Raw genomic sequence first — 19,301 nt, 5'->3', positions numbered from 1 at the left:
ATGGCTATTCTTGGTTGTCAAACTGACTAAATCTGGAATGGACCACAATCCGGAAATTGAGGGCACATCTGTGAGAGATTTTTCTGCTTGGTTTGAAGTGGGTGAATCCGCTTCTAGTCCGGACCTTTGGGTAGGAAGACACACCTTCGTCCAGATCTTGAAGCAGGAAGAGACACTTGCCTTTCATCCAGACCTTGAGCTGGGAAGACACGCCTTTAATCTGGGCCACGCCGTCTGCTGGAAGCTTATATAGGGACATGGAAAAAGGAGGGTTTTGCTCTTTGCCTTCTTGCCCTAGCCTTGCTAACACATCCATCCCATCACCGCCGCTGGAGACTACTTCTTTGGGATTTCAGCATCCACAGAAGACCAGTTGAGACACCCAGCCTTACGGGACTGAAAGACTACTAGATTCTCGGACTTTGCGGACTCAGCTCATTATTGTTGGATTATCTGGACTGCAGCTGGTAAGTCATACAATAAATTCCCCAGAGGGGCGGGGACGGGAGGGAGAGAGTGATTTATTCCATGAGTTCTGTGACTCTAGAGAACACTGACTAGTACAGTTTTGCTTTCTTCTCTGGATTTTCAGAGAGTTTGGCTTTGTGTTGCCTGTTTTATCGGGCTGCTTGGTTGGTGCGTTCCTGAGGAGGACTTGCTGGCGTTGGAGGCTGGGGTGGGGACGGGGCGGGACGGGGCGGGGTGGGGTGGGGTGGGGTGGTGGTCTGTGGGATCCAGGGAGGCATGGGAGGGGGATGTGGGGGTGGGAGAAGGTGCTTTGCAGCTAGTGTTCTGTTAAGCACTAGGGAAGACCCTGTGGATTGGGTCTGGAGGAACCAAGAGAGTGGAGAAGGTCTGCAGGCAGCCTACCTGGTCCTTTGGTGTTTTTGAGACAGGGTTTCTGTGGGTAGCCCTGGCTGTCCTGGAACTCACTCTAGAGACATGGCTGGTCTCAAACTCAAAGATCTGCCTACCACCAAAAACAAACAAACAAACAAACAAACAAACAAACCCTATCTCAAAAAACTAAAACCAAAACCAAAGATCTGCCTACCTCTGGAGTGTTGAGGTTAAAGGTAGGTACTACCACTGCCCAGTGAAAACTATGAGAGGTTTTACAGATTCATATTGAAATATGTAGGAGTTTTCTTACTGAGGCTGTGATGAAAAACCATGACTAAAAACAACTTGGGGAGGAAAGGGTTTTATACTTCCACCTCCACATCACTGTTCATCACCAACGGAAGTCAAGTCAGGAACTCAAACAGCATATTAAGAATTTACACTCTCAGCAGGGTGTGGTGGTGCACACCTTTAATTCCAGCATTCGGAAGGCAGCCGCAGGCGGATCACTGAGTTCAAGGCCAGCCTGGTCTACAAAGCAAGTCCAGGGCAGCCAAGGCTACACAGAGAAACTGTCTCGGGGACAGGGGTTGGGGGTGGGTGAGTGGGGGAGAATTTACACTCTCATCAGGGTGTAGTGGCACACACCTGTAATCCCAGCATTTGGGGAGGCAGAGGCAGGAGGATCTCTGTGAATTGGAGGCCAGCTTGGTTTACAAAGTGACTCCAGGATAGCCAAGGCTACACAGAAAAATCCTGTTTTGAAAAACAAACAATAAGACAAACAAACAAGCTTGCAGAGGACCTGAATTCAGTTCCCAGTACCCATGTGGGATGGCTTACTAATGTCTGCAACTACAACTCTGTGGGATTTGACATCTCTGGCCTCCAGGGGCACGCATGTCCATGCGGACATAGTCACATACATATACAAGTTTTTACAAATACACTTAATTAGAACCAAATAAGTATTTTAAAAAAGATAATATTATCTCTAATTCTTTTTTTTAGGGCATTTGATCTATAACTTTATTTTGTTTTTTTTTATTTTTTAATATTTTATTAATTTATTCATATTACATCTCAATTGTTATCCCATCCCTTGTCTCCTCCCATTCCTCCCTCCCTCCCATTTTCCCCTTACTCCCCTCCCCTATGACTGTGACTGAGGGGGACCTCCTCCCCCTGTATATGCTCACAGGGTATCAAGTCTCTTCTTGGTAACCTGCTGTCCTTCCTCTGAGTGCCACCAGGTCTCCCCCTCCAGGGGACGTGGTCAAATATGAGGCACCAGAGTTCGTGGGAAAGTCAGACCCCACTCTCCACTCAACTGTGGAGAATGTCCTGTCCATTGGTCTGGGTAGGGGTTCGAAGTTTACTGCACGAATTGTCCTTGGCTAGTGCCATAGTTTGAACAGGACTTTAAAAGTCTAGGGACAAATAGTAAAAACATTAAATATTAAATGGGCACAAGCTTTTTTAAAGAACAGTTTATCTTTTATATATTTTAATGGTCTCCATTTGGAGTTGTTTTCAGAACAGGCGACCAGGATTTGAGTTATATGGTGATACTGAACAGAAGATTCAAGCCGGGCGTGGTGGCGCATGCCTTTAGCCCAGCACTCGGGAGGCAGAGGCTCAACAGTCTGTGAGTTCGAGGCCAGCCTGGTGTACAGATTGAGTCCAGGACAGCCAAGGCTACACAGAGAAACCCTGTCCCGAAAACCAAACCAAACCAAACCCAAACAAACAAACAAACAAACAAACAAACAAACGGGTGGTGGTGGATTAAACCTACCTTCCTGCTTATTTAGACTATAGTTTGTTCAGTGTCACTAACCTTTAGTGACGTTTTCATCACCCTTGCCTTCTCTATTTATTTTTTTATGTCCCAACAGAGCTTGAATCAGAGTCATGAAAATTTGAATTTTATATACCTTTCACATATCACAGTATTTTACTCTTCTTCCAATTTTATTTCATTTTAGAAACAAGCATAGTGTTTTGTTTTGTTTTTTGGTTTTTCGAGACAGAGTTTCTCTGTGTAGCCTTGGCTGTCCTGGACTTGCTTTGTAGACCAGGTTGGCCTCGAACTCACAGTGATCCACCTACCTGCCTCTGCCTCCCGAGTGCTGGGATTAAAGGCGTGCACCACCACGCCCGGCTAAGCATAGTGTTTTTAATTGAACAATAATGCATACATAATAAAATCTACTATTTAAAGTGTAAAATTTAACAAAATTGTAATATATTTATAAAACTGTACAACCATACTCATGATTTAATACTACAGTATTTTCAGCATCCAAAAAAAAAAAAAAATTCAGTTCCTCAAATTCACCTCCTCATGACAACTATGATTCTTTTCTCTCTTTTTTTTCCAGACTTGTCTATTCTGGACATTTCATATAAATAGAGCAATATAGCAGTGGCCTTTTGTGTCTGGTTTCTTTTGCTTAGTATTACAGCTTTCAAGGTCCATGCACTTTTGTAGCTGTTTCCAGGCTACTGGAAAATACTCCATCGTTATGCCTACACACCATTTTAAAGCCATTTACCAGACGAGGGATGCTATCTTTTTCTAGCATTATGAATAATGGGACTATAGCTTTTAGAGCACAAGTTTTTTAGGTGGTAGAATTACTTTGGACCACAGAGGGTCTTTGATGTCACACTGCTTTGAATTTAAGGCCAAGGGCTACCACTTACTAGCTACATATAGAGAACAAATGATTTAACATCTATCTCAGTCTCACTTACAAAATGTGGCTATTAGTACTACTTGCCAACTAGTGAGTTTCAAAGCAACAATACATGGCCATGTTTAGAATGGTGCATAGCATATATAATACATATGAGTACAATTTATTGAGTTTAGTAATGACAGTGGTCATTTTCACTACGTCACTGAAATCCCTGGGCCTGATTTTTTTTTTTTTAAGTTAAAAATATAGTATACTTATACTTGCTTCTGGTATCCGGGTGTGCTAATTTAGATAGCTCTATTTTGAGATTGAAGGAGAAATGCTAAAGCTGTAAACTGCAGAGGCTTCCCTTCACCAACTTTCTTAATTTTAACGTAGTAAGTTATATAACACTCCGCCTGCAGTTGATTAGGCGAACTGCAAGGTACGCTTGTAATTATTTAGGGACAAGCATATACAGCATAGTGACTTAAGCCTCTTGTTAATTGCAAGGATAAGAAATACCGCTTTCCCTAGCTATCCTGTAATTGGTTTAGGCGCGACCCAGGTCGATTTCCATTGGTTCATAAAACTCAAAGGGTCTGGGCCTGAGCTATTAGTGGCCAATATGGCTCCACAGCTGGCTCCTGGCGGCAGCGCGGACACGTGGCTAACACAGGCAGGGCGGAACTTGGGAGGACTTAGTTTTTCTTTCCGCCAGAGGGCGCCACTTGTTCCTCCTTGCCAGAGTCTCATTTCCCATAAAGCCTCCGAGCGGCCAATCAACTGACAGTCTCGATGCCGCGTTCAAAGTCGGCGGGCCCTTTGCCCTATAGGAAAGCAGATAACGCCCCTAACGTCAAGATCGATGGCTAGATTCACCAATCATCTCACGGATCTCAGCTGGTTCCACCTTCCGCGTGTGGGATTGACGATCGTTGCGACCAATTGGAAGCATCGGGTCGGCGGGTGGATGAACGCGGCAGTCTGTAATGGCGGAGCGTGGCGGGGACGGAGGGGAAGGCGAGCGGTTCAACCCGGGGGAGCTGAGGTAAAGGGTGCCGCCTTGCCTCGCCTCTCGGCGTCCTGGCGCCCCAGGGGCTGGGGCTGGCTTCGGAAACCCGAGGTGGGGGGCACGGGGGTGGGGCGGCAGGAGTCGGCGGCGGCCGCCAGGGGCCGGACCGCGTGGGGCTGGCGAGAAAGGGGGGGAAGGGAAGGCGGCTTGAATGAGAAGAGCCGGGGGCCGGGAGCCGGGGCTGCGGCCTCCTGCGCGCGGTGGGGAGCATCCGCGGCCTTCGCGGGGCCCCGCAGTCCCGGTCTGTGCGCCTGAGCCTCAGGCCGCCGCCGCTCGGCCGCTCCGGGCCTGCCATGGCGGAGCCCCGGGCGGCTTGGCCGGGCCGCTCCCCCTCCGCCGCCGCCCGCCGCGCCGCGGCCTCCCGCCGCTCCGCCTTCCCCAGCCTGTCTGCACCCTTCGGGGCCCCCTCGTTCCCGGTTCTTTTTCTTTTGTGAAGATTCGCAGCCCTGACCGTTTATTTTTTATTTTTTTTTTCCGGGTCGCCCAGACGCCTTCTCTGAAGGCTCGCTTCCCCGGATCCTTCCGACCCGAGGCCAGAGGCGGTGCCGGGCCGGTCACTCGTCCAGCCCTGCCACGGTGGTGGCGACTTCTCAGAGGGGCTGAGACCGTAGAAGGAGCAAAGGTTGGGATTGAGAGCCTAGGAAGTGGCTGGGTGTTATAGCCGGGTCACCCCAGCCTGCGCCTTGGCTCTGTCCTACCCACGCCTCAGTCCCCTACCCAGGCAGTGTGACCTTTCTGCCTCTGGAACCTCCCCCGTTCGCAGTTTGTGATTACAGTTTGATCTCAGTGACCGGGAATTAGCCTCTCTTTGGAGATGATTTCTGAGGAGAAAAAGAGGCCACTTAATGCTTTATGTATGTACAAATTGGGTTGTTGTTGTTGTTGTTTTTTCCCCTGTAAGGGAAAATGCCGTTTCAGATATTCAGTTCCTATTCTGATTTGTGCCATTTTCAGCGTTATTAAAAAGGAAGCAGCAGTGTTGATTTTTGAGGACTCCGGGGTTTTCTAGAGTTCGGGATGAAATTTTCTTAAGGAAATGGAGATCAGTCTTGCTTAGGCAGTAATGGCTTTCAGGTTCAAAATGTCACACACAGAAATTCCCCCTTTGGCAGGAACACATTTTTGTCTTATTTCTGAGATGAGTCCTGAACCTTTTCACCCCCCGCCCCCCATGCCTGTAATGAATGCATTTTCAGGGCCTTCCAGTATTAGCGATAAAGTTTGTGTTTGGTTCTGCTCTCAAGAGGTTATTTTAGCTAGTCTCAGGGTCTTAGGGAGTATTTTTGGAGTGTGTCTTCAGCTTTACAGTAAGGAGCCTTGTAGACTTACTACTGAGAGTCTATATTCTAGACATTATTGCAAAAACTGATTCAAAAAAGGCCTCAGTTGGGTGGCCTGCTGCAAGCACTTTGTACCTTTGCTTTGGCTTAGAAGTTGCTTGTGGAGCTGTGTGTAGTGGCACACCCTTTTTTTTTTTTTTTTTTAAATTGAGACAGGGTTTCTCTGTGTAGCCTTGGCTGTCCTGGACTCCCTTTGTAGACCAGGCTGGCCTTGAACTCACCACGCCCGGTGGCACACACTTTTAATCCCAGCACTCAGGAAGCTGAGGCAGGCCAGCCTCTATTACATGTGACTCTGATGCTGTCTTAATGCTCCGGGGAGCACGTTGTAAGGGGGTTTAGCTTTGCTCATGACTTACGATAAACTGGCTATTTATGAGGCTGCTTTGAGGGCAGAAACTGGGCTTTGTTTTGTGTTTATGTCCCACATATGTTTCATAATAGTGTCTATAGTAGAGTCTGAGAAATAAGGTGATTAGCAGATATGTGGTCAACAAGCCAATAGTGAGAGACAGTCACTGTATTCATGCATCTGTGACTATTAACTGGCCTTGGTCCTAGTTATAAAGGAAAAAGTCCTTTGTTCCCAAAGACCTTCCATTTTAATTGAGGTTGGTCCAAATTTGAAACTAACCAACACCATCAAATGAGGAAGTCTGCCTGCAGGTGTGCAGCGCGGTGTAGATTGTTGGCTGGTGGGCTTGGAGAACACCTAGGCCTAGCTGACTCAGGTAAGTAGGTAGGAGCTTTAGTTTCTTGCCCATTCAACTTAAGGATTTTCTCTGAGGAGTTTGCTTATCTGGATAGATAACTCATAGAACAATATATTTGTATTTCCAGGATGTTCTTTTGGGGGGAAAAAGACAATTTCTCTTTGTATAAGTAGACTGCTTTTTCTCCAAATTGTTGTAAGTGGTAGGATCTCAAGTTGCTTGCCTTCTGTGAAATTCGGAGATCCAGTGTCACTCATCCCCTCTGGTTGAGGCCATGAAAGTAACTTTCAGAGTGATTTTGTATAGGTCTCTTACTCTAGGACCTTTGTTTACTACTAATACATGACAAGGTACTTCAAACCTGGATCTCTTTGCTGGTGAAAACAGGAATGAGAATACACTGGCATTATTATAGAGTAACTACCTTAACAAGCTATTTTTCCTTTGTAAAAGTAGCATTAGATTCATATTGAACCCAATATGCTGTAAGAATTCAGAGAGTACAGAAAATGCCCGTGGAACTGCCCTGGTAAATAGAAAGTGTCCGGGGTCCGTGGTCATTATCAAACGATATTGCACAGTATCGGTGTACTAAAAGGATCTGTGCACTGATGGGCAAGGATATGTGGTAAAGTGCGTCCTAACATTTGTTGTACTTGAAAACTCAGATTGGGTAATGGCACAGACTGGCCTCTGAGACCCTAGAGGTGGGGCGCAGGTTGAAGTGACATTTGAACTGAGTGTGAGTAGTTAACAGTAGACAGGTGTGGGAAGAGCATGCCCAACAGAGGGGACTGTGAGCACAGGCTTCAGGGTAATGAAGTTGATGTATGTGACGATCTAATACACTCCTGGAAATGCCCACAACGCCCAGGTAAAACGAGTCCTGATAATAGTTGGACAGTAACAGCTGGCATTAATATTAATAACAGTGATTTTAATGCCATGGAACATTAATGTTAATATAAAAACAGTACTTAGAAGCTAAGGCTTCACAAAGCATTTCTGTTGCTGTTCCAGGTACCTCCTTATCTGTTTATTTTGTCCTTACTGCAGATTTTGGTGAAGATCTCAGGACATGTTTTACATATAACTAACATCATAAAATAGTAACTTTCGGCTATGGCAGCAGGAAGTTAATGGCAGACTTTAAAAAGAAATCTGGAAAATTAACTAAGTGTCTTTTATAGGTAAAGCATTAGGAAGCATTGGAAGTAATTGAGGATGCTAACATGATTTACTGTGTATTGCCTATTATCTTAAATTATTAGTAGGGATTATCTCATTGAACAGTACTGTGAGATAGCTTTTATTTGACGTTTACATTCATTTACATATAGGAAACTCAAACTTGGAAATTATGTAACTAGCCCAATGAAGAACAGAACTGCTATGGCTTGTGGTTCTACAGGCTAAATGTTTAACCTTAAGTTGGAGCAGGAAGTATGAAATTCTAAAGAGTACAGATTTTTTTAAAAAAGGAAAGACTGACCACAAGGATATTTAAGATGAAGGTACATTATTTTCTCTTTTTTCCTTGTCAAGACAGGGCTTCCCAAAGCCAGGTGTAGTGATGCACGCCTTTAGTCCCAGCACTCGGGAAGGCAGAGGCAGGTGGATCGCTGTGAGTTCAAGGCCAGCCTGGTCTACAAAGCAAGTCCAGGACAGCCAAGGCTACACAGAGAAACCCTGTCTCAAAGAACCAAAAGAAAAGAAAAGAAAAGAAAGAAAGAAAGAAAGAAAGAAAAAGGGCCTCAGAAAGAGACCTACCTGCCTCTGTCTCCAGCATGCTGTCACCTTTAATCTTTTAAAGCCACCACTGCTGGGCTAACATCACTCTTAATTCAGGGTGAAACAGTTTGTTTGTTTGTTTGTTTGTTTCTGGTTAACTTTACCTCAGGGGTATTCCAGGATGACACTTGTGACTTACACCTCCCTTATAGACCCACCCCCAGAAGACACTCTGTAAGTAATCCTGGCTGGCATACAATTTGCAAACGACTCATTCTCCCACTTGCAGTTGCTGCTTTTGACTCATATTCTGACCTTTGGAGCATAGGCTCATTGGTTAAATATTCTTAGTATAGTAGTTTTAAACTTGTTTTTAGCCTCTTATTCTTCTGACAGGCCCTTTAATTAGTTAATTTGGGATTCTTTTGATGTGGCAGGATTGAACTGTGATGTGAAAACTTTCAAAGCACAAAGGGTAGTTCTAAGAACAGTTGAAAATGTAGGAAAAGTATACAAAATTCTGTGATGAGGAGAGAGTGCAATAGTTATTTTGTGTATGCGCGAAAGTGCATCTGTGTGTCTGTGTCTGCTTGTTGTCATAATGTGGAGGCAGAAGACAACCTTAGATGCCATCTGCAGGAAGACAGTATACCTCTTTTCAGATAGGGTCTCACACTGGCCTTGAGCTCACTGGTTAGACTAGACAGGTAAGCCAGCAAGTGCTAGGAATCCTGTCTCTGCTTTCAAAGCTGGGGATTACAGCTGTACTGCCATGCACCTGTAAGGGTTCTGGGGACCACACTCAGGTGTAAGTAATTTAATAACTGAGCCAGCCCCTGATTATTTTCAGATATACACAAGAATCTAGTTTTTTGAGAATGGAAATGTTGGAGAAGATCTGGGTAGATACTCTAATTGTCTTTGGCAAGCTGAAGTTTCATAATAGTTTTTTTTTTTAAAGAGATAAGGATCTTGGGTTGCCTAGATTGCCTAGTTAGGATCCTCCCCCCCCCCCACACCCCCCAAGGGTCTCACTATAGAGCTCTTCTTTTTGGTTTTTCAAGACAAGGCTTCTCTTTGTAGCCCTAGCTGTCTTGGAACTCACTCTGTAGGTCAGGCTGACCTTAAACTCAGAGATCCACCTCCCTCTGCCTCCCAAATGCAGGAATTAAAGTGTACACCACTGTGCCCAGCCTGCCTCTATCTTTGAATAGCTAGGATTGCAGCCATTAACCACCATGCCTGACTATAATAATAATTATTGTGCGTCTGTGTCTTGTCCTTGTGTGGTAGCTTTGGTACAGCATCACCAAAGTATGCATTGGTTCATATGAGTTTTTTATTTTGTTTTTCAAGAAAGCATCTCACTATGTAGTCCAGGCTGTCCTAGCACTTACTATGTAGGCTAGGCTAGCCTTAAACTCAAAGAGAACTGCCTGCCTCTGCCTCCTGAGTGTACCACTATACCTGGCCATGAGTAATATTTTTAAATTTTTATTTGATGTGCGTTGTTTTGTCTGCATATGTGTTGGAGGGTGTGAGATCCTCTAGAAATGGAGTTACAGACAGTGGTGAGCTATCATGTAGTATGGGAATTGAACCCTGGTTAAGAGCAGCCAGTGCCCTTAACCACTGAGCCATGAGAGCACTAATGACTGGGCCATAGAGCTGACAATGTTGTGGAGAAATCAGTGAACAAAATTCCTCTCTGAAGGGGCTTACAAAACACTATGGCGTTTTAATTCTTCCTTTACTCCTGAACAAGCTTTGAGTCTTTGGACCCGGTATTTCCTTCAGTATACCCTAGTTCCTTACCAGTAAAATGGGATTAAACCTGAGTTTACCTCATAGCCTCATAGAACTGTTAAGGGACAGCAGTGTTTGACAAGAGGATAGTATTCTCCCAGGCACATATTCGCACTTAAAAAAGATTACTTGGGGCAAAGGTAAATATTACTATTATTTATGATAGTTGTTTGCTCAAATGCCATGGAGAGAATACACTTAGATGTTTGGCCAAAGCTTGTGAGGGAGGGTGCATTGAAGGAAAGGCTTTTCTTTCAGACGCATGATACACTAAGTTCCTTAGGCTACATCTTCTACTCTCTTCTTTGTTTTATTTTATTTTATTTTATTTTATTTTTTATTTTTTGGTTTTTCGAGACAGGGTTTCTCTGTGTAGTCTTGGCTGTCCTGGACTCACTTTGTAGACCAGGCTGGCCTTGAACTCACAGCAATCCACCTGCCTCTGCCTCCCAAGTGCTGGGATTAAAGGTGTGTGCCACTATGTCTGGCTCTCTACTCTCTTCTAATAAGATACTTTTACATAATATTTGTGTGTGTGTGTGTGTCACGGTGTATATGTGAAAGTCAGAACAACTTGGAGGAGTTCTACTATTGTGTGGATCCCAGGGATCAAACTCTAGTCATCAGGCTTTTCAGCAAGCCCCTTTACCTACCTGCTGAGCAATTTCACCAGCCCTCTATCCTCTTAAAAAATTTGGCAGTGTATGCCTTTAATCCCAGCCCTCAGGAGATGCAGTTAGCTGTGGGTTTTAGGTCATTCTAGTCTACATGGTGAGTTCTAGGACAGCCAGGGCTATGTAGAGACCTCCTGTTTCAAACTACAAAAACAAAAGATATTTCAGACATTAAAAATTATAGAAAGTGGGACACTTAAGAGTTCATTGTTTATTTTATTTGCGTGCTCCTTTTAACTCTGAACTGTTTATGCTTAAGCTACTTGGAGAGGGCTTGGTGGTGGTGCATCCCTTTAATTCCAGCATGGGAGGCTGAGGCAAGTGGATCTCTGAGTTTGAGGCCAGCCTGTTGTATAGAGCTAGTTGTAGGATAGCCAAGGCTAAACAGAGAAACCCTGACTGGGAAAAAAAGAGAGAGAGAAAGGTAGTTTTAGTATTTCCCCCCAAATACATTATGTCTGTTTTCTGTGACTCTACAAATAACCTAAGTATCAACTTATGAAGGTGGTCCTTCACTGACAGTGGATCCTGCTGCCTTTTACATAGGGCTGCATCTGTTTGTGTATGAAACCCAGTCCAGAGATGGTACTGGGTCGTCTTTTTTCAACCTTCTTTAACCTTTTCTAAGTAACACTCAGATTTCTGAGCAGCACCCCTCCAGAACACTCTTTTGTTAAAGTGCGTGCATGTGTGTATGTATACACACGTACATGTGTATATAATACAATCATACCATTACACAGATAGGAAGGTCAGAGGGTAACTTGGGCAACTTGGTATTCATTCTCCTTTTACCTTGTGGATCTAGGGAATCAAAACTTAGATCACTAGGCTTGCAGTAAGAGCCTTTACATGTTGAGTTTTCTCACTGACCCAGGAACATTCTATATTTATTATTAGATTGAGGTTTTATAATCTTGGTTGGACTGTGTAGGGTATCTTTCTCAGTTATATTTTATCCATCTAGCCTTAAATAGATAACATTAGTTGTGATAATTTGGTATTGCCAAATTTTCTGATTTGTGTGTGTATGTTTTTCATTCTACCTTGTGACTGTAGGTACTATTGTGGGAAGATATTTTAAAATCATCTAAATATTCTTCCTTATCTTCTTTATCATCTTATTTTTACCAGCTGGTTGCAGTGGCTTTCTAACTCTTGTTTGCATTTGAGCCCCATGAAAATTGGTATATTTCAGTAACTACTTTTGTAATTTTGAGACTTTAATCACTGTTCTTCCCCGGGCAGTGGTGGCGCATACCTTTAATCCCAGCACTCGGGAGGCAGAGGCAGGTGGATTGCTCCGAGTTCTAGGCCAGCCTGGTCTACAAAGCAAGTTCAGGACAGCCAAGGCTACACAGAGAAACTCTGTTTCGAAAAACCAAAAAGAAAAAAATAATAATAATAATCACTGTTCTTTTACACAGGATGGCTCAACAGCAGGCCTTGAGGTTCCGAGGCCCAGCTCCCCCACCAAATGCAGTGATGCGAGGCCCGCCACCTCTCATGAGACCACCTCCTCCTTTCGGCATGATGAGAGGCCCTCCGCCACCACCCAGGCCACCCTTTGGACGGCCTCCTTTTGATCCTAACATGCCACCAATGCCTCCTCCAGGAGGAATACCTCCACCCATGGGCCCACCACATCTCCAGGTAAAGAATATAGAGGTTGCCATTTTGGGGTTGGTATCGGTATTAATTTTATATGCAGGTTTTGCCTTAAATATCTTGATTCTACTTCTTTGTGTTTAAAGATTTTTCTTTCTTTCTTTTTTTTTTTTTTATTTTATGTGTTTGAGTTTTGCCTCCATGCATGTTATTTGTACTGCATATATGCCAGATACTCACTGAGGCTAGAACAGAGCACCCAGTACCTTGGATCTGGAGTTAAAGATGGTTGTAAACCACCATGTGGGTACTGGAAACCCAGCCATCTCTCCAGCCCGTACAGATTTTATTTCATGTTTTAAATACTTCATGATTTAAAGTGTGTATATGTGTACACATATGTACATATATGTGTAAGTGTGCATAGAGGCTGGAAGAGGACATTAGATCCCTTCTGATGCTGGAGTTAACACGCAGTTGTGAATCACTGGACATGGATACCGTAACCACACTTGGGTTCCCTGGGAGAAGATCAAACATTCTTAACCACTGACTCAGTTCCTGGTTTTTTATTTCTTTTTTGAGACAAGTTCTTGGTCTGTAGCTCTGGCAGGCCTTGAATTTGCTGTGATCCTCCTGCCTTAGCTCTTAAATGCTGAGATTCAAATTTCAAATGCTCTGACTTTACTAAGGAGATGTCTACATATATTGCTATTACTCCTTAAGTTAGCAGTAAGGGGATCAGACAAGGAACTTAATCTACTTACAAAACTCTGCTCTAATAAACCAGTTTGTATTTGCCATTGATAACTGAATTATCTTATGCAACCTGCCTTAATGTACTGAGTGGAGAATATTTGTTGTTCATGGTTTATATTGCTAGTAAGTATCTAATAGATGTAGATGAATAATATATATTCTTTAGTAATTATCCTCTCTAGTAATGATGTCTAAGGTATAATTTGGAGAATGATAATAAATTTGGATTTGAGTTTCTTTCTTCCCTCCAAATCTTTTGCTATTAGAAAAAGATTTATTGTGGTATTTTCTAAGTAAAAACTTCTGTTTCTCTTTCTTTTCTCTTTCTTTCCTTCCTTCTTTCTTTTCTTTTCTTTTCTTTCTTTCTTTCTTTCTTTCTTTCTTTCTTTCTTTCTAATTTGATGGGGACTTGCTGTTTAGCACAGGCTGGACTTGAACTCACCATGTATTGCAGAGTGGCCTTGAACGTGCAGTAGTTGGACTGCTTCAGCCTCTGGGTGCTAGCATTGTTGCTGCCATACACCACTATACTTCCCTAAACTTATATTTTAACTGCTTATCCGTAAATGATATGGCATTGTATTTACTTGAAGACTAGAAAGATCCAGTTTTTTAGCTAGTGACTGGAAATTTACTACATATATATTTAGAGTACATCTTTTATAAATGGAGTTTGTATTGGTGCCAGAACGACAAGAGCTTACGTAAGGAACAGAAACAAGTTCAACAGAGCAGGTGTGGGATAGGGAGTACTTTTAGGAAAGTGGGACTCAGTTCCTCTGTCCAACTTAAGGTGCTTTTGATAATTCAATTTTTATATTACATATAAATTATGGAAAACATCTTTTTAACCCTTGTTCAAAATGACAGTACCAATAGTTATTATATTTTTATTTCTGAAATTCTTTTTTCTTTGCCCACTTGAGATATTGTTTCTCTGACTGTCCTGGAACTCATTCTGTAGACCAGGCTGGCCTCAAACTCACAGAGATCTGCTGACGTCTGCTTGTTGAGTGCTGGGCCTAAAGACATGCTCCACCTTGCCCAGCTCTGAAACTCAATTCTTGAAGAATCCCTCTGTATGCTAACGTTAGTAAGCATAGATATGGGAAGCAGCAGCAGCAGCAGCTTTCCTGCCTTGAGATACATCTTATTAGTAGTCACTGAAGAATGACCTTGCAGGGATTCTCAGGGTCAAGAGTGATGTCTTGTATGTTTGGTTGATTTCTAAGCTTTCCACTAAAGGCAGGATGAGAGGCTCATGCAAGGGCTGAGATCAGTCCCCAGCACCAAGACCAGAGCAGAACAGATGAAGCCTGAACATAGGGTGGATAGTTGTTTTCTGTGAAACACATTTAAAATGATGAGCTTTATTACTACTGCATAAAGATTAGGATAGGAAAATACCTTTTTAGTTATATTTTTGCTTGAAGTAAAAGTAATGAAGGGTTATTGCTTTGTGGTTTTGTAAAATAGTGTTTACTATTAATACCTACTGTAGTTGAGTTGTAAGTCATTGATAGCTGAATGTGAAAACATAGGAGCTCAGAAATAGAATACATGCCTAGGATGCACAAGGCCCTGGGTTTGATCCCTACCACCATAAAAACAAAGATATAAAAAAATCCTCATAATATTTTTTCTTTTAAAGTAATCCAGCATATTATTGTAGACTAGTCATTTTGCTCATGCAATAGCCAAGTGTATTTGAACAAACAACTGTTTGCTTTTATAGTTCTTTGCTTGTGTATAAAGGTATAATTTAATATAACTCGAAGGAAATAAGTTAATAATAGACCATAACTGTTCTTGTGCATTCACAGAGACCACCTTTCATGCCTCCACCCATGGGAGCTATGCCGCCTCCTCCGGGTATGATGTTCCCACCAGGAATGCCTCCTGGGAGTGCACCTGGTGCTCCGGCACTGCCTCCTACTGAGGAGATATGGGTAGAAAATAAAACTCCAGATGGGAAGGTAAATTTCAAAACATTTTCAACTTGTTATTTTCATGGTGGCAAAGTAGTGAAACTTGGTAGCTTGAGATTATATATTAAGACTATATTGAGAATTCTGTGTATTAAGAATGAGCCTCAAGGAGCCGGGCATGGTGGTGTAGGCCTTTAATCCCAGCACTTGGGATGCAGAGGCAGGCAGATTGCTGTGAGTTCGAGGCCAGCCTGGTCTACAAAGTGAGTGTAGGACAGCCAAGGCTACACAGAGAAACCCTGTCTTGAAAAAAAAAATGGGAAAAAAGAAAAAATGAACCTCAAGCAGCAGCTAGGCTATGACTCCAGGAAGAGCTTGCTGCAGTTCAAAGGTCACATCAAGGCCTGTATTTTAATTGATGTGTCACAAATTCTCAAGACCATCTCAGGGTTGAGAAGGATTATCAGGGATGAGCGTATTGTTGGCGTCGTCCTGGCTGGAACTACAGTGAAGGGGTACAAAACTAAAAGAGAAGCATATGACATAAAACATGAAGGAAAATAGAGTAAGTTCCCACAGTCCTATCACGGAATAAGATGACATGTGCAATTCTTCAGAGTGGAATGGTGGCCATACATGTTTTTTCTACCAGTAAGCTCACATGAGCCTAGCGGTTTTCATTGGAGCTTGGTCATGAAGTGCTGTCTGTCTTCTATACTATGAAATTCCATATTCCCAGAGCAAAAACAGACTTTGCTCATGAGGGGCACCGTTTGCATACATGTTTAGGCACCGTGTGCCATTCTTACTAGGAAGAGAGCGGTGGTAATCTTCTCAAGTCCAGTTCTTACGTGCTAGCCAAAGGCCAGTTATGCCAGCAAGGCTTTCTCATAAAGGTAGTCTCAGGCATTCTTTGTTAACTACATTGGTTTTTCTTTCTTTTTTCTTTCAGTTTTAATAAATTTTTTTTGCATACACATTTATATTATTACTCATATATTCAATAAACTACCTACAGCAAGAAGAACCAAGACACAATCAGGAATTATATAAATGTTACACTCTTAGTGTTTTGGCTATTTGTATTTGGCAGCCTTAAAGGAAACATCTTTCCTATCTTAGTGTGTCTAAGCTTCTGAATGTAAATCAATATCTATCATATCTCATCATTATCAACTTAAAACATCTGTCTAGACCTAAAAACATCTTAACTCCTAAACAACTGAGCTTAATGTAAAACTAAACTCTCTGGTCTTCGACCTCATCAGAGACTTGAGAAGGAGTAAACTTGATTACCTGAGTGTACCGGGTTAGCAACTTTCCAAATGAGAAGATGACAGAGGCAGTTTGCTACCTGAACAGTCACCCATAACTCTCTATTGTGTTGGAGCATCATCTTCAGCTTTCTGGCCCAATATATCTGAGACGTATTTATGAGGCAGGGACTATTGAGGACTTGTTTACCCTGTCTTGGCAGAGTTTGGCCGCCGACTCTGCCTGCATCCAAGCTTGCCCTTTTTAGGCAGAATTCTGTCTGTGGTAGAAACAAGGACATTTTGCCCAGTGGCTACATTGGTTTTTCTTTTTTTTCTGTTTTATAGAAACAGACTCATAATATATGGATATATTTTTAGCCTTTTCTACAGCTACTTTCTTGAGACAAAATATAGTAACATTTTTAATAGCAGATTTTGTGATTATCACTTTTTCTTTCTCTGCAGGTTTATTATTATAATGCTCGGACACGTGAATCTGCATGGACCAAGCCAGATGGAGTTAAGGTTATTCAGCAATCAGAACTGACGCCTATGCTTGCAGCCCAAGCACAGGTTCAGGCCCAGGCTCAGGCACAGGCCCAGGCACAAGCTCAGGCCCAGGCTCAGGCCCAGGCTCAGGCACAAGCCCAGGCTCAGGCTCAGGCACAAGCCCAAGCCCAAGCCCAGGCTCAAGCGCAGGCGCAAGCGCAGGCTCAGGCCCAAGCACAGGCCCAGGCTCAGGCCCAGGCCCAAGTGCAAGCACAAGCAGTAGGCGCTCCCACCCCTACCACCAGTAGCCCAGCACCTGCAGTGTCTACGTCAACACCATCATCTACCCCATCCTCCACCACAGCCACCACGACAACTGCTACTTCAGTTGCACAGACAGTATCAAGTAAGTACCTGCCTAGTGTGTGTTTTTATTTAAGGGTGTGAAAAATAAATAAATACAGTATTCTAAAGTGGCCCTTACATTTATGGCATTACCCTGATGCTACTTAAAATATATTTTGACATTAAAATTTCTGAGTTAGAAAAAAAACTAGACACCTGTATAAGTAAAAGGAATTATTTGCCCAAGTGTAGTTTATGAAGTTAAGCTGTAGAAGTGCAGTTGTTTTAATTGACCAACACTAGTGACAAATGCTGTGGGAATTAAAAAATTGTGTGAGACCCTGTTTTGCAGAGTTTTCTAACTGAGGCTTGAACAAAGGTCAACAAATGAGGACTGATGTCATTTATGGGATTGTTAGGGGAGGTCTGAGGTAGGACGTTTTATACTCCTCAGTAAACTGAGTAAGAACAAGTCCAGGGCATGGAAAGTTTTAAAAATCAAGACAGGCCTGGCACGGGGGCAGGCACCTTTAATTCCAGGGGCAGTTCAAGGCCAGCCTGGTCTACCAAGTGAGTCCAGGACAGACAGGGCTATACATGCTGTGGGTGTAAACAAACATCAGGCAGATGTTCTGGATTGTTCAGGTGCTGCCTCTGGGTCGTATTGAAGTTGGAAGACCTAGAAGTTTTTCTCTAACTTCTTTTAGAGACAGCATGCCCTGGAGCAAGTTATACATAAACGCAGTAGGGATTGGCTTAAAAACAGTAAGAAAGGAAAGAATTTTCAAGTATATAATCATAGTCCCAAGACTTAGAACTTCAAAAAAATAAATAAAAATGAGAATGTAAGTATCAGACGTAAGAGTTGAAGAGAGATTTGTTTTAGACAGCTACTCTGTGTGTTGGTGGTATTACTCTGCAAACTGAGACTGAGCCCAGAATTATTGAATGATCTTGATGTGATCATTGCTAATGCATTGTGCGGACTGGGTTTCTTTATGGGACGGTCGTTGTTTCTATTGCTTTATTTTCTGGGCTATGGATCAGAAAAACAAACCACACTTTATGCTCAGGAGCTTCTTGGGAATCAGTGGTGTAAGAAATACATACTGAAGAGATGTAATCATCGTGCGTTCAACTTTGAGTTTACCCTCTTGATGAAGGAAGCAGCTGAAGGAGTCAGGTGTATGTAGTGTGTGTAGAGATAGGTGTGTGTGGTGCTCTTCCCCAGGACTGGCAAGTGAGCCAGGGCCTTATAGATTCCAGGCAAGCACTCTGTGTGGCGATGAGTCAGGACACACAGTACTTAGTACTTTTTAGACAACCTGAGGGAAGTATATGAAATAAGAAAACGTACATGTTTTGCAAGTGTAAGATGTAAATGGAAGGAAGATTGTGCTAACTGGATTGTGATCCTTAGCTTATGGTTTTTATTATACTTAACATGAGTGTCAGGGCTGAAGCCTGCCAGTGATTGATGGAGTACACGGTGGTGGGAGTGGGAGCAGGGTATTAAAGGCAGGGTAACACTGTGTGGAGTGCTACATTGACGTCTGGGAAGGGTAGTACTTCGTGTTTTAAGGGCCAGGGTTATGTAGCTATTCCATTTGCCCTGTGTGTGCTCCATTCTCTATTTAACCTCATTAGTGAGTGCTCCTCCCCTTCCTGCTATAATCGTCCTGAAAGGACTTTTAGCCCCAAGCATCCAATAGCAAGGTCATGCTCTCTTGAGTACCAGTTTTTATGTTGTGTGTCTGAATATTTTGGTACTATGGTTCTAGTCTATTTCTCTGCCTGTTGTACATAGTTACTGGTCATTGTTAGAATCCCACACTGGATTAAATAGTGTGAATTGAGGTAGCGCCTTAGCAGTTATATGAGCACACACATCCCATAGGAGAACTTAATCATTGTCTTGGTATCAATCTCTCAGGTTCCCCCTTGACTCTTTCATTGCCTTTATCCTTTTCCTCAGTCATTATTACCTGTAAGCAAGTTCAGAATACCCTGTTGTGGAAAGTACGAGTGAGTGAATATTTTCTGCCACTTC

General features: G+C 43.0%; 1 protein-coding gene across 6 annotated transcripts in view; it reads left to right on the top strand.

Annotated features, from left to right (window-relative positions):
• The first annotated feature begins 261 nt into the window (after positions 1-261).
• The window catches only part of TCERG1 (transcription elongation regulator 1), a 61,496-nt gene continuing 42,456 nt past the window's right edge, over positions 262-19,301 (top strand). For 5 of the 6 annotated variants that reach the window (XM_084779621.1, XM_084779620.1, XM_084779618.1 and 2 more), the window contains exons 1-4: positions 4,465-4,578; positions 12,294-12,519; positions 15,057-15,209; positions 16,883-17,312. In XM_084779621.1, coding sequence (XP_084635747.1) covers positions 4,520-4,578; positions 12,294-12,519; positions 15,057-15,209; positions 16,883-17,312 — 868 coding nt within the window. In that variant the 5' untranslated portion in view covers positions 4,465-4,519. Of the gene's footprint in view, positions 468-4,464; positions 4,579-12,293; positions 12,520-15,056; positions 15,210-16,882; positions 17,313-19,301 lie in introns of those variants that run through there. The other variant, XM_084779619.1, reaches the window with a different exon arrangement.

The sequence above is a fragment of the Acomys minous genome (assembly GCF_964271855.1).
Source record: "Acomys minous genome assembly, chromosome: 4".
Classification (NCBI taxonomy): Eukaryota; Metazoa; Chordata; class Mammalia; order Rodentia; family Muridae; genus Acomys; species Acomys minous.
Note: the sequence above shows the minus strand (reverse complement) of the source record. Positions and strands in the feature narration are given on the sequence as shown.